Source organism: Diadema antillarum, unplaced genomic scaffold (assembly GCF_040938485.1).
Source record: "Diadema antillarum isolate AM-2024a unplaced genomic scaffold, OU_Dant_1.0 scf00000087, whole genome shotgun sequence".
Classification (NCBI taxonomy): domain Eukaryota; kingdom Metazoa; phylum Echinodermata; class Echinoidea; order Diadematoida; family Diadematidae; genus Diadema; species Diadema antillarum.
In genome coordinates, this window is record NW_027270976.1 from 1,455,338 (window position 1) to 1,480,417 (window position 25,080).

A 25,080-nucleotide genomic window follows, 5' to 3' on the forward strand; every position below is an offset into this window, starting at 1 on the left:
TTGTTTGTTGTTTTTTTTTCACATATGCGGTGCATTATCACTTTACCCGTATAAAGTTGGAGATCATAAAAGGAAGAATATTGTGCATAAAGCTGACTTTGGCATTGCAACCTTTAATACAGTTTTCTACCTTCTAATTTTTTTTAAGATGCTTTCCTTAAAATGAAGTCGGGCAAATTATATATCAATTAATACATAGATTAGCATCTGACAAATTTATATCTGCCAAGAACCAAAATTCTTTTCTTGCTCTTTCATGAGCACACATTACATCACTAGGTGTCCTTTCCAACCATGCCCTATTAGAAAGACACCATGCTTATGCAGAATGAAATATTTACGACTGTGAAATGTGACTTAATCATCTAAACATGATGGGCTAGTAAGGATAAACAGAATATATATACAGTGGAAACTCGATATAACGAGATGGTCGGGACCGAGTCGTTTTCCTCGTTATAGCCGATATCTCGTTATATCAGTAGGCATAAAAGAAGCATAACATAAAGACATTAATTTGCACATGTGGGACTACCCATCATCTTTCAATCTATATTGATAACTTGGTAATGTGTGTGAGGTAATTACTCACCTTTATGGGTAAGAAGATGTTTTTTTGCCAATGAAATCCGATATCAAGAATGTTTTTCTTATCAACTGTAGATGTTTGAATTCGTAAATCTATATATAGCTTGCGATTATGTGGAGATCGTCTGTGGATTGGTGTGTGGTTATGGTATGGGTTTGTATTGTGTGTGGAAAGCTTGAATAATGGTCTGCACAATGCTGTGTGTGTATGTGTGTGTGACACATTCTGTATGTACAAGTACATTGTGACTGTGTGTGTGTGAAGATGGGGAATTCCCTACGTAGAAAGCCAATCACAGCAGCAGATTGCCTCACACTTGCTAAACGTCATGATGATGTCATGTATACGGCCGTCCCACCACATTTTCTGCATGTACCACACACACACATACACGTACAACATGCGGTGCTAGCTGTAGAGTGAACTGAAGAAAATATGTGTGTACAAGACAGTTTTTGGCGCATCGAGCTTTACAATCTCGGAACATGATAGCACAGGCGAAGTAAAGCTTTACCCGAAGACATTTTGCTTTACCTCGCTATATCAGGTTTGATTGGCTATGTTTTTCTTTGTTTGGAAATCACAAATTTTATCTCGTTATAGCAGTTATTTCGTTATAGCCGATCTCGCTATAAGAGTAGCATTTTACATAGACTTGTGTGGAAGGACATTTGGGACCGGGAAAATTTCCTCGTAATAACCGATATCTCGTTATAGCAGTGTTCGTTATACCGAGTTTCCCCTGTATATATATATATCACCTAACAATGACAGAATTTGGAAATTAGATTCTTTAAGGTCTGCAAGCTTAATAGGACACCACATCATAACGTAAATTCTGTTCAAAATGGTGTCTGTATCAATGTAAACAATATATGCAAGATTTTGTGCTGATGAATGACTTTAAGAGACACAAGCTTTACTCAAGAGAATTAACATGAGATTTGCTGGTCTGATGGGAAACATCAGATATACCAATAAGCTTTGACTCTGATCTGGAGATGGATAAAATGTTTTGTACCGTTTACAGACACTGTAGTTGGCTACCCTGAGCGATCCTAGTGAGTCCATGTAGACCTGGGAGGCTCTTAGGTGCTTGTGGACCACTGCTCGGCTGTGTAAGTAGTGGAGAGCTTCCAGGAGATCCATGGCATACTTTCTGATGAGTTCAACAGAGATCAGGCAGGAATCCTCCAACCTCTGGGCCAGATTCCCTCCTCCCACATACTCCATTAGGACCTACAGGGAAAAGCATGAAACAGTGAGGTCTACTTCCCATTCTGTTAACCAACACCATACTAACAATACAACCATTGCAGACTTGTAACCATAGACTTGTAAACAATCCTCACTTCAGCTGAAAGCGATTACACATGATCACATCTATCTGTTGCTCTTAATGCACATCACTTGATATTAAGTCTTTCATGTGATACAACAGTAATTTTTTTTGCAAATCATTTCCCCTCCTCCACACATTTCAAGCTTCTTCCTCAATTTCATAGAACACTTGATTACAGCAGTTAAATATATCTACAGCTTCCAACCGGCTGAATCCACTGAACTTGACATTGTTGTAGAGCAATTACCCACAGAAACATTGCTTATCATGAGGCATACCTGTGGTTATTGGTACAAAACTAGCACAATACCAATTCATTCCCCTTCAGAATGTCATACCTGTACAGCAACATCTTCTTTCCCTTTGATGTAGTTCATGGCAAGATAGTGGACGATGTTTTCATGTTCAAGACGTAGCAACGAGAGCAGCTCCTGCTCAATGCTAGCACACTGCCAGGAGACAAAGAACCAGAAGTGAAACGATGTAATACAGCCTGCCACACTACCAGGGCAAAATGAGGGATACTTAGACCAAGATTAGTCGATACATTAGTAACTATTTTGAGGGTATCAGTGAATGCAGCTGTTTATTTCAATGTGAGAATAGGATAAACTGAATCACTTTTTTAAATTTGCATTTATTTAGATGGCAGATACAAATTGCAGATCCAACGCATCCCTGAGATACGCAAAGCAAGGGGTAGATTAATGTCAAGGGACGTGGTGTCACGACAAGTGCACCGTTTCAAGAAAGTTGTCGGCCCCGACAAGTTGCCAGTCTCTAACAATTGCCAATAGCAACAGTCATTGACCAGAGCTTCTCAGCCAATCAAAACTAAGGATTTTACTTAATTTGTCAGAGACTCCCAACTCTTCATGGCTAACAACTTTTATGAAACTGTGCCCTGATATGTGATCACAGAATATCATGTCCAATATTTTTATCAGCATCAAGTCAAGCACATGCATGAAATAGTTACGGACCATAACTAAGTGAAGCAGACATCAAATATGGCTGAAATGTCATCAATATATGATGCTTCAAGGGGCATGACAGCAGGTCACCTACTTCTGAGGAAGGAGGGGGAGTGTACTCCTCTTTAAGTAAGCTAAGAGGTATTCAAGAGCTCCAACAGCCCTACATTTTCATGGTAGTTGCAGAAGAGAACAGAAGGAATGGGCTAATAACCGGGGGGCCAAAAGCTAAAAACAGAGGTCGAGTTGCACTCTCTCTACAAACTAAGTAGACCATGCTTATTTTCAAGTTTTTATTGTAACAAACAATATTCCACTGGTCTACCTCAAAAAATTTGTTGCGAAAGCCTCCAAATCAAAGATGGCGTCCAAGATGGCCGCCATATTTACTGAATTTGTTATTTAAATGATAGAAATCGATAGAAACATCAGATTTCAACAAATGTGATGTTATATGAAAGAGAATAAAATTTTCTACAAGTTGATACCATTTTTGTGGTTTATTGTAATAATTCGATTGAGATTTTAAGGAAAAAACACTCATTTTTTGATATTTTTCTGAAAAAAGGAAAATCATGAAAATGCTTGATTCAGCATAAATCAAAGAAATACTGAAGGATTATCTTGAAACGTTTCAAGAATTTTGTTCGACATATAATTAATATTTGGAGAAAATTAGAGGTCAGTACCGTTTTCGGTTCAGGAGTTATAATGTCTCAAACTTGAAAACTCGCTATGTAAAAATGGCCACTTTAGTTGTGACCAACACCTTGTCGATCGTAAAATAGTCTGCGCGCGCAAAGACTACTACACGCACCACTGGCACTGGCGCTTGCAGCAGTGCCGGTGGTGCGTGTAGTAGTCTTGACAAATGCAGACTTTTCTTTGACAGACGAGGGTTTGTGCCTGCAAACTAACTTTTCATACCAAGTGGTAGCTCAGTTGATACTGATCGCTATTATTTCAAAGTAGATTGTTCTGAAGCAGATGAGATGAAGCAAAAAAATAAAAATTCAAATAGAGGTAGTAGCTTGAAACTTGGCACCAATCTTGTTATGGATAGTTTAAGACAGAATTTAGATCAACCGCTCCAAAAAAAAATCAAGATGACAGCCATCAAAGTTGACATAGTGTATTGCGCCATATTAAATGTATTATTTCGTTTTTGATACAAATTTGTCTGTTGTGCTATCTTTAAACCGTCTTAAGTTTTTATGGACACATTTTTTAAACCAGTGATATTCTACTCTCCGAAAAAGAAAAAACAAATCGAGTGGAAGTTTGTACTTCTGATGTGAGGAGTGAATAACAGAAAACGGTGAATTTAGAGTGAAATTGGAGTGGCTTTTGAGAGAAATTGGAGTGACCTTTGAGTGAAAATGTTCATTTTCACTCATTTTAGACCTTAGGCAGAGCTCCACATTAACTTTTATATTTGATGGTCCAAAGGCAAATATCCAACCTTTTTTGGTGGCCCGATCAGGCCACCAAATTCTTCATTTCTGACATTTTGGTGGCCCGACGTGCGTTTTTTGTGGCCCCGGGCCACCGGACCACCGTTAGTGTCGAGCCCTGCCTTAGGGATCACTCGTCACTCTTCAAGTGATCCCCAAGGTCACTCTAAAATGAATGAAAATGAACATTTTCACTCTCGAGTGATCCTGATATCTAATATATAGGAAAGCATCTACCAATGGCATAAGTTCAGATCAATTGTGACACTATAGCCCACATGAAATCAGCCTAACAACAATGTAAGAAAAATCTGATAACGGAAAATACAGTTTCAGCATGCTTATTTGTAAATGTGAATATACAGCACGAATAATCAATTTGGACAATTTTATTCGAACAATATACTGAAAAGTAATTTCGCACAACACATTTAAGAGCAAAGCTGAGAAATTGCCGCCATGTTGGATTTTTTTTTTGGGGGGGGGGGGTTCGGATCAGAAGGGCTTTCAAGGACATCTACGGATCAGACATTATTACACATAAACCATCATCATTCACGTTTCTACAACAGCAGAGTAACATACAAGTAAGAAAGCATATCTTTGATACAGAAGCATTTCTTTTTTATCAAAGATTGGGCCTTACCCAAACACTGGAATGAGCTCTACCCCCCCCCCAAAAAAAAAACAAAACAAGAGACCCGCGGGTCTAGCGCTCACCTGAGTATCGCAAGTTCACCTTTCACGCAGTCACTAACCTAAATTATTCACAGCTCTACCAAAATTTGACCAGGCATTCTCAAGTAGAAGATGAAAATGTACAATAAAGGCCCAATTTTTTTTAAGATTCCTTAATTTGGGGGGATTGGGGCCCCCTGGGGCCCTCTGGGTGGGGCATGGTGCCCATTTTGATAAATTGAGATCCTGACCCCCTAGGGATGCTACCTGCCAAGTTTGACAAAAATCCATCATGAGGTTTTCAGGAAGAAGATGAAAATGTACAATTCAGGCCCCCATTTGGACCCTTCCAACCACCCCCCCCCCCCCCCCCCCTACCCAAGAGGGGCACCCCTGGATCTCCTATGAACAAACTTGAAACTACAGTCATTAATGTACTCACTCATAGTATTATCTCAGCTCTATAACTTCTGATTCTAGAGAAGATTTATAAAGATTCCTTCATTTGGGGGGTTTGGGACCCCTGGGGGCCCCCTGGGTGGGGCATGGTGCCCATTTTAACAAATTGAGATCCTAACCCCCTAGGGATGCTACCTGCCAAGTTTGGTGAAAATGGGTCATGGGGTTCTCAAGAAGACGATAAAAATGTACAATTTAGGCCCCATTAGGACCCCTCCTCACCCCCTCCCCTGGGTCCCAAGGGGGGCACCCCTGATTCTGCCATGAACAAACTTGAAACTACAGTCATCAATGTACTAACTCATAGTATTAACTAAGCACTATCACTTCTGGTTCTAGAGAAGAAGATTTTTGCAGAATCCTTAATTTTGGGGGGCTTGGGCCCCCTGAGGGCCCCCTGGGTGGGGCATGGTGCCCATTTTAACAAATTGAGTTCCTAACCCCCTAGGGATGCTACCTGCCAAGTTTGGTGAAAATGGGTCATGGGGTTCTCAAGAAGAAGATGAAAATGTACAATTTAGGCCCTATTAGAACCCTTCCCCACCCCCCTCCCCTGGGTCCCAAGGGGGGCACCCCTGATTCTGCCATGAACAAACTTGAAACTACAGTCATCAATGTACTAACTCATAGTATTAACTTAGCTCTATCACTTCTGGTTCTAGAGAAGAAGATTTTTACAGATTCCTTAATTTTGGGGGGTTTGGGCCCCCTGGGTGGGGCATGGTGCCCATTTTAACAAATCGCCAGGTGAGTTCCTAACCTCCTAGGGATGCTACCTGCCAAGTTTGATGAAAATCGGTCTTGGGGTTTTCAAGAAGAAGATGAAAATGTAAAAAGTTTACGCACGACGCACGACGCACGACGGACGACGGACGACGGACGACGGACGACGCACGACGGACGACGCACGACGCACGACGGACGCCGGACGAAGGGCGATCGCAATAGCTCACTTGAGCCTTTGGCTCAGGTGAGCTAAAAAAAGACCCTCAATATGGTTTACACTATTACAATATCGTTCGGATGTATAGAAACATGTAATAGACAGCAATATAAGAAGATTAAAAAAGCATATCAAATTATAAGTTATAAGTTGAGATTTAACTTTGACGCAACACACTAAAGGTATTGTTTACCATTGGGAGAGATATCACATTTGATTTATATGTGCAGGTTAGTTGTATTACAAAACATTCTACCATGTAAAAAAAATCATAATAAAGCCTAAAACATACGGAGATATCACCATTTCTTTTCAAGAAACCATAACCATGATAACTGTTGACATTAAAAAAAAAACATTCTTATCGGATCTATTCAGTATCTCTAACAATATTTAGCATTAATTATACTGATTTAAGTTTGTACATTAATCCCTAACTCACAGTTTAGAACTAGTTTGAGGAATTAAGTAAAGCTGGGTTTTTGTTTTACGTGCACAGTGGTAAATAATGCCTTGAACGACAACCTCGATTAATTACCGCCATCTTGAATTTTGTGTGGATACTATTTTTATCGCTAAATATTACACATTGGCAAACTTTGTGCCAAATTTTAAGCTCCTATCTCTTCTTGGAAAATACTTTCTGTTCAATCTTATCTGCCTCAGAACAATCTACTATGATGAAATGCTACAGTAATAGCGACCAGCGTCACCTACCACTTGGCATGAAAAGTTAGTTTGCAGGTACTTGCAAGTCACTAGACCATTACAGTATTACATGTGACCATGTAAACACATTGTAAGCAAAATTTATAATGCCTAAATATATTTTTTTCAAGTTTTAGATGTTAACTTGTCAACAGTGTATGATATTGCCTCGATTCCAGAAATATGAATCATGTCTCAATCTCAGTAAATCTCAATCTCAATCGCAGGTTTCAAAATAATTCTTCAGTTCTTCTTTGATAAATACTAAATCATGCATTTTTACATGTCTTCCTTTTTTCAAAACAATATAAAAATATGGATCCCCCCCCCAAAAAAGAGAAGCAAACAACCCCCCCCCCCAATTTATCACAATACACAGCTATATACAAAGTGGTATCAACTTTTAGAAAGTTTTACTCTCCTTCATATGACATCAAATTTGTTGCAATCCAATGTCTCTATATCAAATATGTTTGAAATGTTAATTTCAATAAAATGGCGGCCCTGTTGGACCGCATCTGTACTTTGCAACAAATCTACTGAGGTGTAATTACGGAACATTGCTTAGTATGCTTAATATTATGTATGGTCTTGTTTATAGAGAGAGTGGAACTCGAAAAGTAAGCACGATCTTGGATTTGACCCTCTGTGACGTCTTTGGGAACAGATGCGTGTAAATAACATATTATGTAAAATGCGTTTCAAGTTTGAGACATTATAACTCCTGAACCAAATACAATACTGACCTCTGATTTTCTCCAAATATTGATTATATGGGAAAGATGTTAATTTCTGCATGGTTTTCATAAACATTTTTATTTATTTTTTTTTTACTTTTTAGAGAAATATTCATGCTGCATTCTGAAAAATGTCTCCATAAAAACCTAAGATGGTTTGAAATGGCTTTAAAATGTTCAGAATATATAAAAACTATACAAATAGACAGCAAAACAGACAAAATTGTATCAAAATCGAAATGATACATTTACCTTGGCGCAATACACTATGTCAGCTTTGATGGCCTGCAATCTTGAATGTTTTGAGTGATTGATCCAAATTTTGTTTTAAACTTTCTATAGCAAGATTGTTTCAAGCTTCTACCTCTATTTGAAAGATATTTTTTGCTTCATCTCATCTGCTTCAGAACAATCTACTTTGAAAAAATAGCAATCAGCATCACCTGAGCTACCACTGGTATGAAAAGTTAGTTTGCAGGCACAAACCCTTGTTTGTCAAAGAAAAAGTCTGCATTTGCCAAGACTACTACACGCACCACCGGCACTGCTACAAGCGCCAGTGGCAGTGGTGCGTGTAGTAGTCTTTGCGGGCGCAGGCTTTTTTTACGATCAACAAGGTCTTGTCACAACTAAAGTGGCCATTTTTACATAGCGAGTTTTCAAGTTTGAGACATTATAACTCCTGAACCGAAAACAGTACTGACCCCTAATTTTCTCTAAATATTAATTATATGTCAAACAAAATTCTTGAAACGTTTCAAGATAATCCTTCAGTCTTTCTTTGATTTATGCTGAATCAAGCATTTTCATGATTTTCCTTTTTTCAGAAAAATATCAAAAAATGAGTGTTTTTTCCTTAAAATCTCAATCCAGTTATCACAATAACCCACAAAAATGGTATCAACTTGTAGAAAATTTTATTCTCTCTCACATGACATCAAATTTGTTGAAATCTGATGTTTCAATCAAATTCTATCTTTCAAATAACAAATTCAGTGAATATGGCGGCCATCTTGGACATCATCTTGGATTTGGAGGCTTTCGCAACAATTTTTTTGAGGTAGACCAGTGGAATGTTGTTTGTTACAATAAAAACTTGAAAATAAGCATGGTCTACTTAGTTTGTAGAGAGAGTGCAACTCACTCGTTAAGTAAGCGACTTTTTTGGGTTTGGCCCTCGGGTTATAAGATGTGTTGGACAAGGAGAGGTACTTTTAGCTGATCTTTTGTGTTCATCAAGCCATGAGGGCCGACCCTGTGAATATAGAAAGAGCTGACTGCAGAGGACACTGCAGCATCTCAATGCATCACGGTGGATATAACAGACCTGACAGTGTGAAAGGCCATCGATAACATGTCTAACCTCACAGGGTTGGAAAAACAGACATTCCTTGATGGTGACGATAATACCAAAAAAGAAAAGTAGATTCTGTGAAAGTCTGGTAGTATAATCCAATCACTTGTACCTGTTTCATACAGTTTTCCGCTGTCTGCTCCTCGTCTGGTAGAGGTTTTCTCCCCTTCCCATGCTTCCATTTCATGATCCATTCCCTGATGGTAACCAGATCACCAGATGAGGCATCCATCCCAGCATACACTGAGCCTCCTTCAGGATTGGAGCCTAGGGAAAAAGTACAACACAAAGGTGGACCACTAAAAATGGTTACTACTGTCACAGATTATTATAACAATTGTTAAAGTACGGTGGACTCTCATTATAACAAAATCATCGGGACTGGCAGTTTTCTTTCCTTATATTGAAATTTCGTTATAACCAAACGAACAAACGATGAAAATAGAAATACATAGAGCTGATGATGTTCTGGCCTGAATTTTTATTTCATTGTAACCGGAATTTCATTATAACTGTGTTCGTTATAACGGGACTGCACTGTATTCATGTTTTATTCTAAGAAGATGAATACCCCATCCGAATCCAAACTCACATTTTCCTTCTGTCCAAGTTTACATGTTTTACATTCTTTACGAAGAGCTTCATTCTTCATACTACCATGCTATAACCGTGCCACTTTAATTCTATTATTTGAAGTGAAGGTAAAGCATAGCAGTGATTAAGAACTATACTACCTTTCTACAGTCATATGGTAATGATTGTTAATCAGACATTGTATCAACAGATTGCTGTAGCTCACCAAGTAATCTTCCCTTGTGGACAGTTCTCTCCCCTTTTGTTTTGAAGTGGACCGTGGTAACCTGCTGACCCTTGCCCCCACTGATCTGCTTGACCAGTCTGGCCTTTCGATGACTGTTATGATGAGTTGAATCCACTCTCAGTGAGCTCGGACTACTGCTGGCCCTGATTGACAAGACACAAGTTTTCTGAGAGGTATTTTTCACTGATCATGTTACAAGATTAGTTACGCTTCTTCTCTGGAACAGGGCCATTTGTCAAAATTTGCCTTTTCTAGAAGAAAATTCACTTTCAGGAAAAAGAACGTAATAGCAGTGACAGCATTACTTAGTAGACTTGAAAAATGGTGTATATCGTTGCATGATGACAGACATGATTAAGTTTGCCTAGATTGACTAAATTGTAAAGTTCATCTGCTCAACCTGATCCCTCCCAAGCACATATGTCTCTCCATCCTATTGTAAACATTGTCTGCTTGGTCACTTGTGATTGATCTTAATGAATCTTTTCCTGAATTCAAGCATTATTGTGTTGTTGTTTTTTCTTCCCTTTCTCTCATTCCTCTGATCATATTGTCTGTTTCCAATCACTGCAGGATCTTTTCCATCACTTTCTTTGCAGAACATCTACTTTAGTAGTTTGGTCTGTTTATGAGTAGTGATTACATACTAATTCTTATTTCATCATTTCAATCTTTTCTCCCGTCATTCCCTCCATTTTCCCTCTCCCACATCACTGCCTTCTCTTCTCTCTACCTTGCCCGGAGTCTCATCTCTCCCCCTTTGTCCACCGGGTCAAACTGCCACTTCCCTTTGGGCCTCGGTGAGCTGGAGTCGGGGCTGTCTATGGAGGTACTATCTCCTCTCTTCCTGGTAGGGGATTGAGGGATCCAGGAATCTGATGTGTCTTTCTCTCTCGGGTCTGGGAGCTCATCAGAATCCTGGCAATTTTAGACAAATAGAAACTTAGCCATTAACACAGTATTGATATACTTTCTACCTGGTAGTTGTCACAAGAAGGATAAACGATGATGATGATGATGATAATGATGATTATGATGATGATGATTATGATGATTATGATGATGATGATGATGATGACGATGATGGTGGTGGTGATGATGACGATGATGATAATGTGAAAAGGAAAATGATTCCTACAAACAAGGAAATTTAAACTTTTTAAGTCAACATCTACATTTTCTACAAAATGACTTACCAAATAATAATGGAATATCATTATCTTCAGCATTATCATCATGGACGGGAGAAATGATAGACACAAGGGAAGAAAGATGAAGGGATGAACGTAGAGACAGGCCACTAGAAGGGATGAACATAGAGACAGGCCACTAGAAGGGATGAACAGAGAGACAGGCCACTAGAAGGGATGAACAGAGAGACAGGCCACTAGAAGGGATGAACAGAGAGACAGGCCACTAGAAGGGATGAACAAAGAGACAGGCCACTAGAAGGGATGAACATAGAGACAGGCCACTAGAAGGGATGAACAGAGAGACAGGCCACTAGAAGGAATAAATTATGCACAGAAAAAGCATACAAGAGTAAACTGTGTCATGGTGATCTGACTGATACCTGTTTGTGAAATTCCTTCTTTTTTTTCATCTCCTTGAGTGCCTCCTGCCTCCTCTGGATCTCCTCATCAAGTTCTCTTCTCTGTTAAGAGATGACATACTTTATTTATTGTACACATCATACCCATGCCTCCTTGTTTCATTTACATTTGATGTGTTCCTTATAATCCTCTCACAAAACCATTGGATCACTAGTTGCTGTATTCCTACCAACATAATTTCGGTAGAGAAATTATCCACACAGCACATCATTATTGCTTTAATACTATCAAATTCAGAAAAGGTGTAATTTCATATCATAATCTTCATACCTCCTTATATCAAGAAGTAATACGAATGATAATTAACAGCCACACTAACATACAAAACATGAGCAACCAAAACATGAGCAACATTACCTACAGCAGGGAGGTGGAAAGAGAATTCTTCCACCTCCCTGCCTACAGCCTTTCTCATTATAACAACAGACAAAATCTGTGAAGACGGTTCATCTTCAGGCTTGATTAATCCCCACTGTGCATGGCACCAAATGTTTCATTCAACACTGCATAATGAGATAATGGGCAGAGACGTACAGGAATAACTCATCTATCAGGTGTCATTCATGCAGATTGAACTTAAATGGCAGCAATTTTTTAATACAGTCTTAACCCATTGAGGAAGGTTTGATTTTGCTACAATACGCATTTCCCATAGACGCTTGCCCGAGTATACTCGGGACTCTCCTTAACGGGTTAATAAGAGCTTTAGTCTCACACAAATGTACAAATGTTATGTTTTACCCCCAAAAATATATCTGTCAATAAAACTAAAAGTGGCAAGGACAGGTGTAAAAACCTCTAATTCTTCTCGTTTCTTCTGTAGCTCCAGCTGCTTCTGCTGCTCCCTGGCAGTTTTCTCCTCCGCCCTCTTCTGGTTATTCATCATCTCCTCATAAAAGGACTTTGGGCAGGGCACATTGTGGCTATGCAGGAACTGCTGTACATGTTGGGCTAGTTCAAGTATCATGACCTTTGAAAAGATACAGGAACATGAAGTTCAGATAGTAAGCCCCTAGCACAAATAAATGGACAAATTTCACTATCATGAAGTCAATTAATATTCCCAAAGTTTTCATTTCCGGATTTGTACGCAATCAAGAGGAATCAAGTCATTTCATGATTTGATCATGGCAGTTTCTCAATTCAAAACTGTCAGAATATGGTAATATTCCATCAGATTTCATGTTTACTTTTGTCTCATTGAGCTCAAAGATGGACTGTTTACATACAATTCAAAACTTCATCAAATACATATTTGCATCAGCTGTTACCTTAATTCAAGTAAATCACTGCATGTAATGATTTTGTTTACAATCTTACCTTCAAATTGAGTACTTTTGCAATTCTCGTTTCCAGATACAATTTACATGCATTATATCATGCAGTTTTGATAAGATTGTTGCCTACAAGCTATCTCATAATAGAACACATAAGTAATTCAAACATTCTGTCATACTTCTTTTTCACAGAGCTTTTACACACTTGTCTTGCAAATATCATCTAATAGTTTGATCTGGGTCTCCATGATTTAAAAATGTAGTCTACCACTTTCAGACTGCTTTGTAAGAAATCTGGAACTATCAGTCAAATTAATCATCACATCCCCTATTAAAATGTGTTTGTCATGCATATATGCAGACAATCTTTACTTAATGATTCTTTTTAAACTGACATTTCTCTGCTCCAACGATGCAAATTGTCAAGAACGATATAATCTTCCCCCTTCATAAAATGAAATTCATTGTGGCCTACAATTTTGAACACAAAAACAACAAAAAAGACATACTTCACCACATAATTTCTTGGCCATGCTGTTGACTTCTTTGGTTAGCTGCTTAAGTTTGTCATTGGATATTCCTCTGCCATTTTCTACATTGACTGATGGTGCTCTGGAAAAAAAAAAATTAATACACATGTAATACAGTCATACAAGAAAGAATGAAAGCACGAATAGCATAGCATTGCAAGGTTGTTGTTGGTTGGTTTTTTTTTTGAAATACCAAATATAGCTTTTTGATTTTTTTTGTAACTTTTTTTGACATGAAATTTCACAAAAAATAATGCCCATTAATTTCATGAAGAATGTGATCATTTGTTATCAAGGCCATTTCATTTCACAAGAAATAGCTGCAAGTGCCATTTAATCAATATGAATTGGTATGAATACAATAGAAATTGAGTCAATTTTTATTATCATTATTGATAACATTAATGTTAATAATAATAATAATAATAATAATAATAATAATAATAATAATAATAATAATTATAATGATAATAATAAGATACACTGTAATAATAATGATATCAATAATAATAAGAATAATGATGATGATAGTAATAATACTTATTATCATTATCATTATTATTATCATTATCATTACTATTGTCATTATTATCATTATTATCATTATTATCATTATTATTGTCATTTGACTGAGAATTAGTAATTAACTCATGGTTTGGTGTCTTCATTGAAGTATAGCACAAAATCAAACAACTATCTTACACAATCCTTGTCAGTTTCTGTCATATCTTCTCATGCTTCTTCTTATGAATATTATCATAACAGAAACTAAATGTAATATATCAGCTACTAAATAAAATTTGATACTTCATCAAAAGAAATCTATAATATCATGATAATGTGAGAGTTGAAGAAAGGCAACCTGACTGTACTCACTCATCAGGATATTTGGGTGGACATCGAATGTTCATATCAGCTGTGACGTGGACATCTCCACTACCACTCATGCCTTGCTGGGGCATCAGATGTAGGCACAGCTCCAGACCTTGCTGTAAGCCACAAACACAATACAACTTGATAACTTAATTTATACTCTTTGACACTGTTATCATACTCATGTGACTCTTAATTCTCATATGCTTTACAAGGGGCCTGTTCCTCTTTGAGTGTGCTTCATTCAGGGGAATGTGAGGTATATGACACAAGTGGTTATCTTGTTATCCATTTGCTTCATGTTCATTCATTACTGTGACTATGTCTGGTTTTTCAATAAATTGAATTGAATTGAATTGAATTGAATCTTTATTACCTTGCTATCAAAGTTTTCTATTGTAGTACGGCACAATATACTGTAGTTTCTACATGTAGTAACAAAAATCTAAATGATACTTTCTTGTGCATTGCATCTCAAAAACTGTTAATTCATTCATTCATCCATTTCCTTTACAGGGTATTTTCACAAAGGCTCTTGCTATAGCCAAAGGCTGTTCTTCCACAAGTCCATGCATCTTAAAAAACATTTACATTTATAGGAACATACCAGAACATATATAAATAACCCCTTAAAGTAAAAAAACACAAACATCAACATCTAAGATAACACTAGGCTGCAAATTGTAATCTCTACTCATCCCCAAACCCCAGACCCACACACATTTTGACCTTGACAGAAAGATACGTCTATCTGGAGGAGTCTTTTATTTTGACATTATCACTCTCCTCTAGGGATCCGTGAAGCCAAACACAGTCTCCGCGGAACACTTCCCCAACAATCAGATACAGACCGATCTTTCGGTCAAATCTTGACCAAGTTACCCTACAAGATCATTCATTGCAACTGATTGACAAATTGCCCTATATCGACATCAATTTGTCAATCAGTTGCAACATTGAAAACATCTCGACGGAAGAATTCCATGAATTTGAGAGATCATTCATGTTTTAACTTTTACCCACCCACCGCCCTACCCCCCCCCAAAAAAAAAAACAAAAAACAAACTGATAAATCTAATAATAAAAATCAATATATGGTAGCTTACTATACGACCACCCTTTTTGAAACCGACCACTAGTTTTGGGCGCACAGAATGCTTAACAGGCACTGCACGCGCACCCAGAGCACATACAAATGTATTGGCTTTGACTGTTGATGAGGATGTGTGGGGAAAACAAAAATTCACTGTTAATTAATGGCAAAAATTCTAATGAATACTTCAACTGAATCGTAATGTAAGGTCAATGCATTTTCTAAAAAGCTTCGTACAACACAGTGTCCAATACAACTCAATTTTTTGTGCATTGTCAATACAAAAATAGTAGTCGATCTAAAAAAGGAACGGTACCGCGGGGAGCTGAAAAGAGGGCACTTGTAGCGGCATCACTAGTTGTATCCAATCCTTTGTATTTTTTGCCCCGTTGATGTATCGTTAGTTTTTACTGAAATTTCCCCCAGCTTCAGATAGTGAGAGTGGAAATTTCCATATCAGCTTGCCGACCTAGTTAATTGCTGACCTCTCATTTCGGTTTAGACCAGTTCACGGTCAGGTCTAGATTGCGTAGATAGGCGCATTTTAATATTCATATGGTAGTTATTAATCCAATCACAGTTATTGTTTATGCGTATTAAAGTTTCTTAGTATCAATTTGCGTATTTCCCTTTCAACCAATGGCGACCCGAGGTTCACGCCTCGACACGGGCATGTTTGGAACATCAGTTCACGACCCCATTCGGCACGCTATGTCAGGATTGGATACAAATTCAGTTGCGATGCTGCTACACACTCAAGTTCGACGGCGATATTTTTGCACTGAAACTTCGAATTGAAAAGGGAACAACAGCATCTTTCATAGTGCTGGATTTTTTCAATCACGTTGGTCAAATTTTTATGTGAATTTCAGTGTTAAATATTCTTATCAGGCAAATAACAATGAGGCGGTTGATGAGTAGTACCATACTAGTAGTAGTACAAAGGACCAACCCTGTATAAATTTATATAAGTAGACTATTATTAGCTACACAAATTTTCTATACAAAACATGAAATTTCCATCAATCTACAACTAAAATCAGTCTTATTCAATGACAATTGCAATTGGTGAATACACTTGTACTTTTTGTAGACATGTCTTCTTCTTCGTCTTCTTTAAGTGGAATAAGGCTTGGGCACTGGAATGTCTAACTTTTAGTGTTGACTGTTAACCTTAATATACCAGCACATAGATCCGGGCGTAGAGGCCTAGAGAACTCAGCTCACATAGAACAGTATCTAGATCTAGATTTAACTAGAACCTAGCTAGTCATAGCATGGCATCACATAAAAACACACACACAGATGCACATATGGGACTAACATCAAACTCTACAAAGGGCGAGTCTACGTGTGTGTATTTACCGAGTAATTCAGCGATTTGACCTGGAAGTCATCCAGAAATATTGATTTTAAGACTTGTACTTCATTTTCCTGTCTTTCCCTGTAGTCTTGGCGATCATCGTCGTCTGCCATTGCGTCAGACCTTCAGGATCGTATCACACACATCCTACCAAAAGATGATGCAAACTGTGGTGAGGATACTGATTGATACTGATTTGCACTTACCACAGTAATCGGCGGCCGTCGCGATTACAATACGATCAAAAATCGTACTTACGATCTTTGATACGATCAGACCATGGCCGAAAAGTGAAACGCTGCCGAGGAGTGCGTTAACTAGCGTTGAGCGGGTAAAGTTTCCAGGTGATCCTGAGTTGTGCTTTCCCAATACGTTTGTTTGAGACCAAGACAATAAAGAAGGAACTTTCTGTAAAGAATAATGAGTAAATCTAAGAACTGGTGTAGTGCATTTAGCTGCATCCGTAGCTACACCAAACCATCAACAGTGTTATCACCATATACCGACTTCCAAAGATTCAGGAAAGTAAGAAATGTGTTTCATCATTCACGATGGATGTAGATTTCTATGGAGATCTATCAAACGTAAGGATGGCGTTAGGGTGCCCGGAAAAGTAACAAAAACAAAACGCCTCTTTTGTATCATGCATTCATTAGTGCTAATCGTCATCAATATTTATCGTTCTCTTTGATATTGTCAAACATTTGTGCAAAAAAAAAAAAAATGAAGAGAGTTTGTATGTTAACAGTTTCTTTTTCCAAGTGGGTGTTTAACATTGTCTCATCAACTCATTCTCATTCTCATTCTCATTCTTGAGGAATATTCGATTAAACTTGATTATTTGGAACGGTTAGCGTTATGTAGATTTAGATGTGGAAATCACAGATTACCTGTTAGTGAGGGACATTATCTCCCTAATCAAGAAGTTAAATCCTGCACCTTGTGTAAAATGAATGATCCAGGTGACGAGTTTCATTTTTTGTTTAAATGTCCGTTCTTTGAAACAGATCGGAAAGTTTTAATTAAGACCTATTATACTCGCCGACCGAATGTCTTGAAAATGAAGCAGCTTTTTAATTCTAAGAACATAAGAGTTTTAAAGAAATTGTCACGTTTCTGTCAGATCATAATGGCCAGATTTTGATGTCTCGTCATTACTTTCCTTTTACATTGTATAATATTGTAAGATACTACTGCCACTGTTTGCCATTAAGTACCGATTGTTTCACTTATTCGATCGTTTTTTGTTAACTGCCGTTGTTTGCCTTATGAAGTTCACGATATGTACATAATATATTATATGAAGAGTTTGTTCGCAAAAACCGATAAGTCCATATTTGCCAAATGGAGATATTTGCGATTAAAGGTCAAGAAAAATAAAGAGAATAATAAGAAAATTTTTGCTTCTTTTGCCCATAACTTCAAAAATATACCTTTTTATGTAGTGACCAACATATCGTTTTAAAGGTATTATTTTGTACTTTATGACAGAGACCGTACATCAAAATCTTCAAAAATGGACTTCTCGGTTTTTGCGAACAAACTCTTCATATATATGCTTTTTGTATTACATCTTTATTTATGGCTTTGTTTTGCCATAAAACATTTACCTGTTTGTTATTCTTCCATGCCCCCTGGCGGGGCCGTTCAAGAATAAAATTCATTGTCATTGTCATTGTCATTGTCATTGTCATTGTCATCAACTGACAACCCTCCAATACCCTTGTATAGGCTTCCCTTGGCTGCACTACCTCCATAAAATTAGAACACAGTGAAGGCGCACACGCGGATCAAGAGGTGATACCATCGGATTTAGATCGTTGAATTTCAATTTTAAATGATATCATGTATAATATATATATATATATATATGTATATATATATATATATATATATATATATATATATATATATATATATATATAATGATACTGATAGTCCGCGTGATGGTACCAGTATAGAATAGATGACAAAGTAGGGTGGTAATGCATTTCAGTCCAACGTGCTATTTATTCAGGCGAAATTTTCGACGAATACACACGTCGACCCTGAGGAAGACGTATGGTATTCGTCGAAAATTTGGTCTGAATGAATAGCACTGTTGGGCTGCAATGCATTACCACCCTACTTCCTCATGTTATATGTATATATATATATATATATACAGTGTATATATATTTTTTTTTTCACTGTGAAAATTCATTCGCCCTGTCACCCCTGACGAAGGGGGAGGACCCCCGAAAATTCGGATTTTTAATCAAAATCAAGATTGGCATTTAATGCATTCCTCTGTTGTGACATAATTATTGATATATATATATATATATATATATATATATATATATATATACATATATATATATATATATATATATATACTCCTTAATGAGGAAGGGGATGGCGTCCCATAACCTCTCTTGCGCGCCAACCTCCAAATACCGAACATTATGAAACTATCACACTTGCCCCGCCCCGGGAAAAAGAAAATCCTGTATAGGTCTATAGTGGCGGCGATTGTAAGAAGAGGCGAAATCGCCGCCACTACATCTGGTATCTATATATAATGTATAATTATAGAGACCTTGACTATATACATATATATGTTTATATGTATATATATATATATATATATATATATATATATATATATATAGGTGTGTATGTGAGTGTGTGTGTGTGTGTGTGTGTGCGTGCGTGTGTGCGTGTGCGTGTGTATGCATTTATCATATGAGTGTGTTCACACGGTGATTAAATGTTTGATTAGGCCTACAAGCCAAATATAATTGTTTCCATGTGGTGGTAGACGACTCGAGTTCAAAGTGAATTATTATGCGATTGTAAAGTCCTGATACGTAAATAACAAAAATGATGATTTTATTAGGAAATATGATATCCATTTTATGTACAGCGCAAACAATTACAGACTGGTTTGATATTGACTGTATATAATAAGAGAAAACGTCGAAAGTAGATGGAATTTTTTCATGTTACCAGAGGTAATTCTTTTTTTTCGATGATTTCTTTAGGAAAAAAAAAATCTTCATCTTTGTCCAAGTTAGCATGACTGCTGCTGTGTCTATTTTTTTTTTTATGCAGGTTAATACAAAGTTCATCCAAGGAGGTATTCATTCATTTTTTCTTGCTTAATAGGCCTATAAATAGAATAAAGAGACAAAACTATAAACACAAGACGACCAAACATGAGCACCGCGTGTATAATCAGACGACAATGTATAGTCTGCAGAGAATGATTTCGAACTGACAGAGTAAGGAATACACATGGAAACACTATTAAAACGTGAATGAAAGCGGTGGGCATTTGAACTGGGTATGAAGGCATCCCACTTGGAGCGTATTATAAGTAAACTCAAGTTACTTGACTGTGACGTGACTTCCAGTAAGTCTCCACAATCCACTTATCCCCACTTACGAGTTTTCACTCAAGCAATATACGCTTTGGACGACTGAGTTTTTTCAAACGGATCCATTCAGAGCATCACATTCCCCATCACTACATCATCTAAGGGGATGACAGTCCAGTTTTGTTGCAGTTTCAGTCAAGTGTCTAATCATGTCTTCTTCTTCTTTTTCTTCTAGACAAAGCAAACACTCAAACAGAAATTTTCACAGTAAATGTCCAAATCAGCTATTGAAAGAACACCATGTAAACCCATTTACCAACATTACACTTTTCTTAAGATTCTTACACTTTCCCTTACTGCATTTTCTCTGGTCCAACTGCCTCTGGGCCGCTATATAGTCATGACTTTAAATGGAAGACTTAATTATTGCAGCCATATTTCACACATATGGGTACTGTAACTCGATTTTAATAATGAAACCGAAATGCATCAAAATCTGCATTGTGTCAGGGAGATTACAATACAGATATAAGAAAAATATGTTGACTTAAAAAATCACCATTATGCCCCTTTACATAGAGAGAGAATACAAATCAGTTTTCATAACCTTAACAACGAAAATAGTATAGCAAAATAATCATGGAGATGGGAGGATTATACAGACAAAACAATATGTGCATTCACTGCAATAGTTACCAAAATTTTGAGTTGTCATGGCGTTTGAATGGAGAGAAATCCATGCGTACTAGTATTGGATTATTTGAAATTATAGATATACTTGTGCAATAACCGTCACTCCCCGCCTGAGTTGCCCGCGCGTAAGTTCAGGGGGGTGTTTCATCAACGCTTGTCAGCGCCGACAACTGTCGGCGCTGACCAATTTCAGCAAAATCCTTGGTTTTGATTGGCTGAGATGCTCTGGTCACTGACTGTTACTATGGTGATTCAAGTTGTCAGCGCCGACAAACGTTGATGAAACACCCCCCAGAAGACGACAATCAAAAGAGAATGACACACAGCACTTTGTACTTATTATTACGTCACAATACCCAATTCTCCAAGCTTATACAGTACACTGTCCGACAAGTTGTTTGGACGACTAGTTACCAAATCAACGACGCACATTAATATTGACCACTATTCCATATCATAAGCAATTTGCAAAGACGACATTTTGACAGCAGCTCTAGTACAGTGTTGGCAACTCGTGCCAATTCCAACAACAAAAAAGTATCTCTGGCAGTCGCTTTAAAATCCAAACTTTTTCCGATAAATTGAATAGGCACGTTGACAAGGGGCAGTGAAACATATTGTATAATGAAAACATACAAGATACAGGGTAATTCATCAGAAATCAAATAGACGCAGTGAATCTGTTGCTTTCGTGGTTCAGTATTTCCTGATCCTACAGAGAGTTGTCGGCCATGGACTTGTCTTCTGAAGTAATGCAGTTTTCTGTTTTTATGGCATTAGTCTCCTCTTTAGCACCTTCTAGTTGGTCTGTTCCGTCGTCCATTTGGAGCACGAGGTCGGAAGACTCTTCTAAATTGTCATCTCCAGTCGCTTCTTCCTCATTCCCCACGTTATCATCTCCGTTCTCAATGACCACTTCAACGCCGGCGTCTTCGGAGCCCTCAAAGCCATCATTTTCAATCCCCTTCTCAATGTCTCTAATTTCATCCTGACCTGGCGTGGTTGGTTCTTGCAGCGATTCGCAGAGTTTACTTGTAAGGCGGTAGAGTTGAAGCATAACGACAATTGCATTCTTTGCGGCGAAGAAGATGAGTGTTTCTCCGTAGTAGCCAGCAGAAATGATGATATAAAGTCTGAGAACGAGGTAAGGACCGTCTTGCATGAGCATGTTTACAACAAGAGACCATATCTCGCCCTCACAGCAGCAGCTGAAGCAGGAGCTCCGACGACAGCAAGTACCTTTCCTCTGTCCGTCCGTGGAGTCCATTTCGGGGGATTCCTCCGGCACCTGAGACTTTGATCGTACCGCCGTGAGACCGAGAGGGAACTGGAGGAGACTCCAGCACCAAACAGTGATGATGAAGCCCACGTACACTTCTTGGCAGGCCACCTCGGGGATGCTCAGACTCTCCGTAAAAAATTCAAGCATGTCTGCCGCCATCGCCGCTAGAGCCAATAGGAGCAGGGAAAGCTGATCACGTGATAACTTCCCTTTAGGCGCCAGCCAGCGACCAAATATTATGATAAGCATCATAATCTGCTGGAAAAGCATGGAGTAGCTCCGACTCTGGTCATGGGATTCCTGTAACAAAGTACGCAAAAAGGTCAAACACGATCATAAGAACTTGCCAATCACTCATGAGCTTTTTGACTTATCAGATGTGGGGAAAATCATCTATAATGCTCATTACTGGTTCTTCAGTATACCACATGTACAGTGATGTATACATGAACAGAATTTTGTACGCGTATCATTACAGAAAAAAAAAAACACCTGTGTATATGACGCGACGATGAAAGATTGTCAGATATACCGTTTTACAATACATTTATACAGGTTGTGTTCCGACATAGAAAGTGTATGAGTCCCATAAACGACAAGAAAACTAAATTGAACTCGTCAAACTTTTTCTCAGACCGCCTACTGACTAAGCTTCAATCATTTTGCATAACAGGCACAATGAAACTATCGCATCAATCTACATTTGTCGCTTGCTAAGATATCTATGTATAGATATAATATGCTGGGGTTTTTTCCTTTCCCACCAAATCATATTTGTACAGACAAACTTGAAATGTAAGTTATTTTTTTACGTGCATATTGATATTTGAGCATTATTGGGACCCCTATCTCTAAGCATAAAGTTTGTATTGTTTTTGTTCGTGTTTACTTTGTATACAATCATGTATCTTTATGTGTCTTATCATTTATATTAATATTCATGTTGAAATGATGGTGAATAAAACTGAACTGAACTGAACTAAACTACTTCAATGATATGACGGACTTTTTTTTTTGCTCTTTTTTTTTCGTGGATCAACGATGATAACTGTAGGTCCTACTGTGTATAAGGTCTCTCTTTGAAACATATTAGTTGTTGAGAAGACCCAAATACGGCTAACAAATATAGATAAAGAGTTCTCTAAACAAATACATCTAATAGTTGTACTTAGTTGCCTGCATGCGTTATTCATCAACTGTCTTGAACAATTTACCGTTCACAAATATTCTTGAAAACCTCATAAATGCTATAACATATCAAAGTTGATCTTACAGCCATTAGCCTGCCGTCGGTAATGTTGACTCCGAACAAGGTGTTTGATGATCCATTCAGGTTCAGCCTTTCGGCGCACTCGTCATAGAACTCGATTGGACAGGTTTCTAGCTGGGCTTCTTGAATCACGAAGGTGCGGAAATTTAGAGCGTGAATCTCAAGGGTTAGAATACACGGCACGATCCATAACAGATAGATGAAAACACTTGGAATAAACCTGCAGCGAGATAAAACAAAATAGATAAGAAGAGCATTATGATAACAATGTAAAACCTGCTCCCAAGGCAGAAGAAATATTAAAACAAGGCCAACAAAGCAGCTGATGTAGTTGATACTAACGGGTCAATACATACACTGTATACTTTGAGCATCATAGGGGTTCAAACATAATACATCCCATCTCGTTTATCAAAAGTTCGTTAGCACACAAAATAATTGTACCAAAAATATATATAAACCTTCCCTTTTCCTAACCTTAAATTGATCTGAACTAAATACACTATATCTGTACCCGGCAAACTCTTCATCTGGACTGTCTTTATCTTACTTTGTTTTTGTTGTTTGGTCTTGGGGAAATAAAATCTCAATAATTGATTATAAAAGAAAATTTCCTTCAATATGGAAAGTACATACTCCTTCTACTTGTTACTTATATAAGGGTAACATTATTCCCCTACTTTCTGACAGAGGTAAGTCAGTTGGTCTTTCATTAAGGTAAAAAAAAAGAAAATGTGTGTTGAATTTTCATTATTTTCTTAGTATATATCATTGTCCATCCATATTGTCGTATAATGATGTTATTTTCTTATCCGGCGATGGTGGTAACGAAGTTTTGACAAATCTAAACATTATCCAATTTTCCCCAAACTTCGGTTATGTCCCGTCTATACTAATATTGCTTGCATTCCCTCAATGAACATATTACTTGGGTTTAATGTCACTGATGGTGAGGGGTATGGTTGCGCAACCAAACATAATTATGTCCGAGATAAAATTAGTCCAGATTCTAAGGACCACTTCCTGAAAAACGATATAAACCAGGAAACTAAGAAAGTCTAGCAGTATACATAATATACCAGCAATGATTCCGATACTTACCAAGTCCACTCGCCTCTCTTCTTGTAATTCAAAGTGACGACGAGCTCTATAAATGACGGAATGATGAGAGCATTGACTACGAATATACGGGGCTCGTTCACAGTTTCGTAAACGATGAACGTGAGGATGATGCCGTTGATGGCATAGACAAGGCGCACCAAGACAGCCTTGCTTATCGCGGTCAGAGATAAATCCACCATGTTGGATCCTGTTTGCAAATTCAAAAATACAAGGCAAAAACAAACAAACAAATCATATCGTCGTCATCAAACACATTTAGATTGACGAAAGTATAACAACGCAGCCGGTTAAAGTCTATTCGAAGTCATCTTGATGGAGGAAGTACTAATTAATTGAAATACTGCACCATCGCGGATTTACACGTTGACAAGAAATAAAATCGGTTAAAATAAATCGAACAGCTTTCTTTAAAATCGGACAAGATGTTACGAAGGAAGGGGAACTAAACTTCGTCACACTGTTTTTATTTGCCTCAACCACCATGTGCAAGTTGAATTAGGTGAAGATGTGAAAAACCCTCAGCCCTCCCGATGACCATGTTGGT

The 25,080-nt window shown here is 37.7% G+C and overlaps 2 protein-coding genes across 2 annotated transcripts in view; both read right to left on the minus strand.

Annotated features, from left to right (window-relative positions):
* Window positions 1–16,973, minus strand: part of LOC139718038 (eIF-2-alpha kinase GCN2-like) — a 40,811-nt gene extending 23,838 nt beyond the window's left edge. Inside the window, exons 1-10 of the mRNA XM_071629527.1 lie at window positions 16,810–16,973; window positions 14,355–14,467; window positions 13,458–13,560; window positions 12,468–12,641; window positions 11,632–11,712; window positions 10,792–10,976; window positions 10,038–10,201; window positions 9,351–9,505; window positions 2,270–2,380; window positions 1,611–1,828 (exon numbers count right to left, since the gene is read on the minus strand). Coding sequence (XP_071485628.1) covers window positions 1,611–1,828; window positions 2,270–2,380; window positions 9,351–9,505; window positions 10,038–10,201; window positions 10,792–10,976; window positions 11,632–11,712; window positions 12,468–12,641; window positions 13,458–13,560; window positions 14,355–14,467; window positions 16,810–16,920 — 1,415 coding nt within the window. The 5' untranslated portion in view covers window positions 16,921–16,973. The remainder of the gene's footprint in view (window positions 1–1,610; window positions 1,829–2,269; window positions 2,381–9,350; window positions 9,506–10,037; window positions 10,202–10,791; window positions 10,977–11,631; window positions 11,713–12,467; window positions 12,642–13,457; window positions 13,561–14,354; window positions 14,468–16,809) is intronic.
* Window positions 16,974–21,574: 4,601 nt separating this feature from the next.
* On the minus strand, window positions 21,575–24,715 carry LOC139718039 (transmembrane protein 26-like). Its single transcript, XM_071629528.1, has 3 exons — window positions 24,516–24,715; window positions 23,418–23,634; window positions 21,575–22,444 (listed from the first exon to the last, which is right to left on the minus strand). The coding sequence occupies exons 1-3, from the start codon at window positions 24,713–24,715 to the stop codon at window positions 21,575–21,577; spliced, it is 1,287 nt and encodes a 428-aa protein (XP_071485629.1).
* Between the last annotated feature and the right edge of the window lie 365 nt (window positions 24,716–25,080).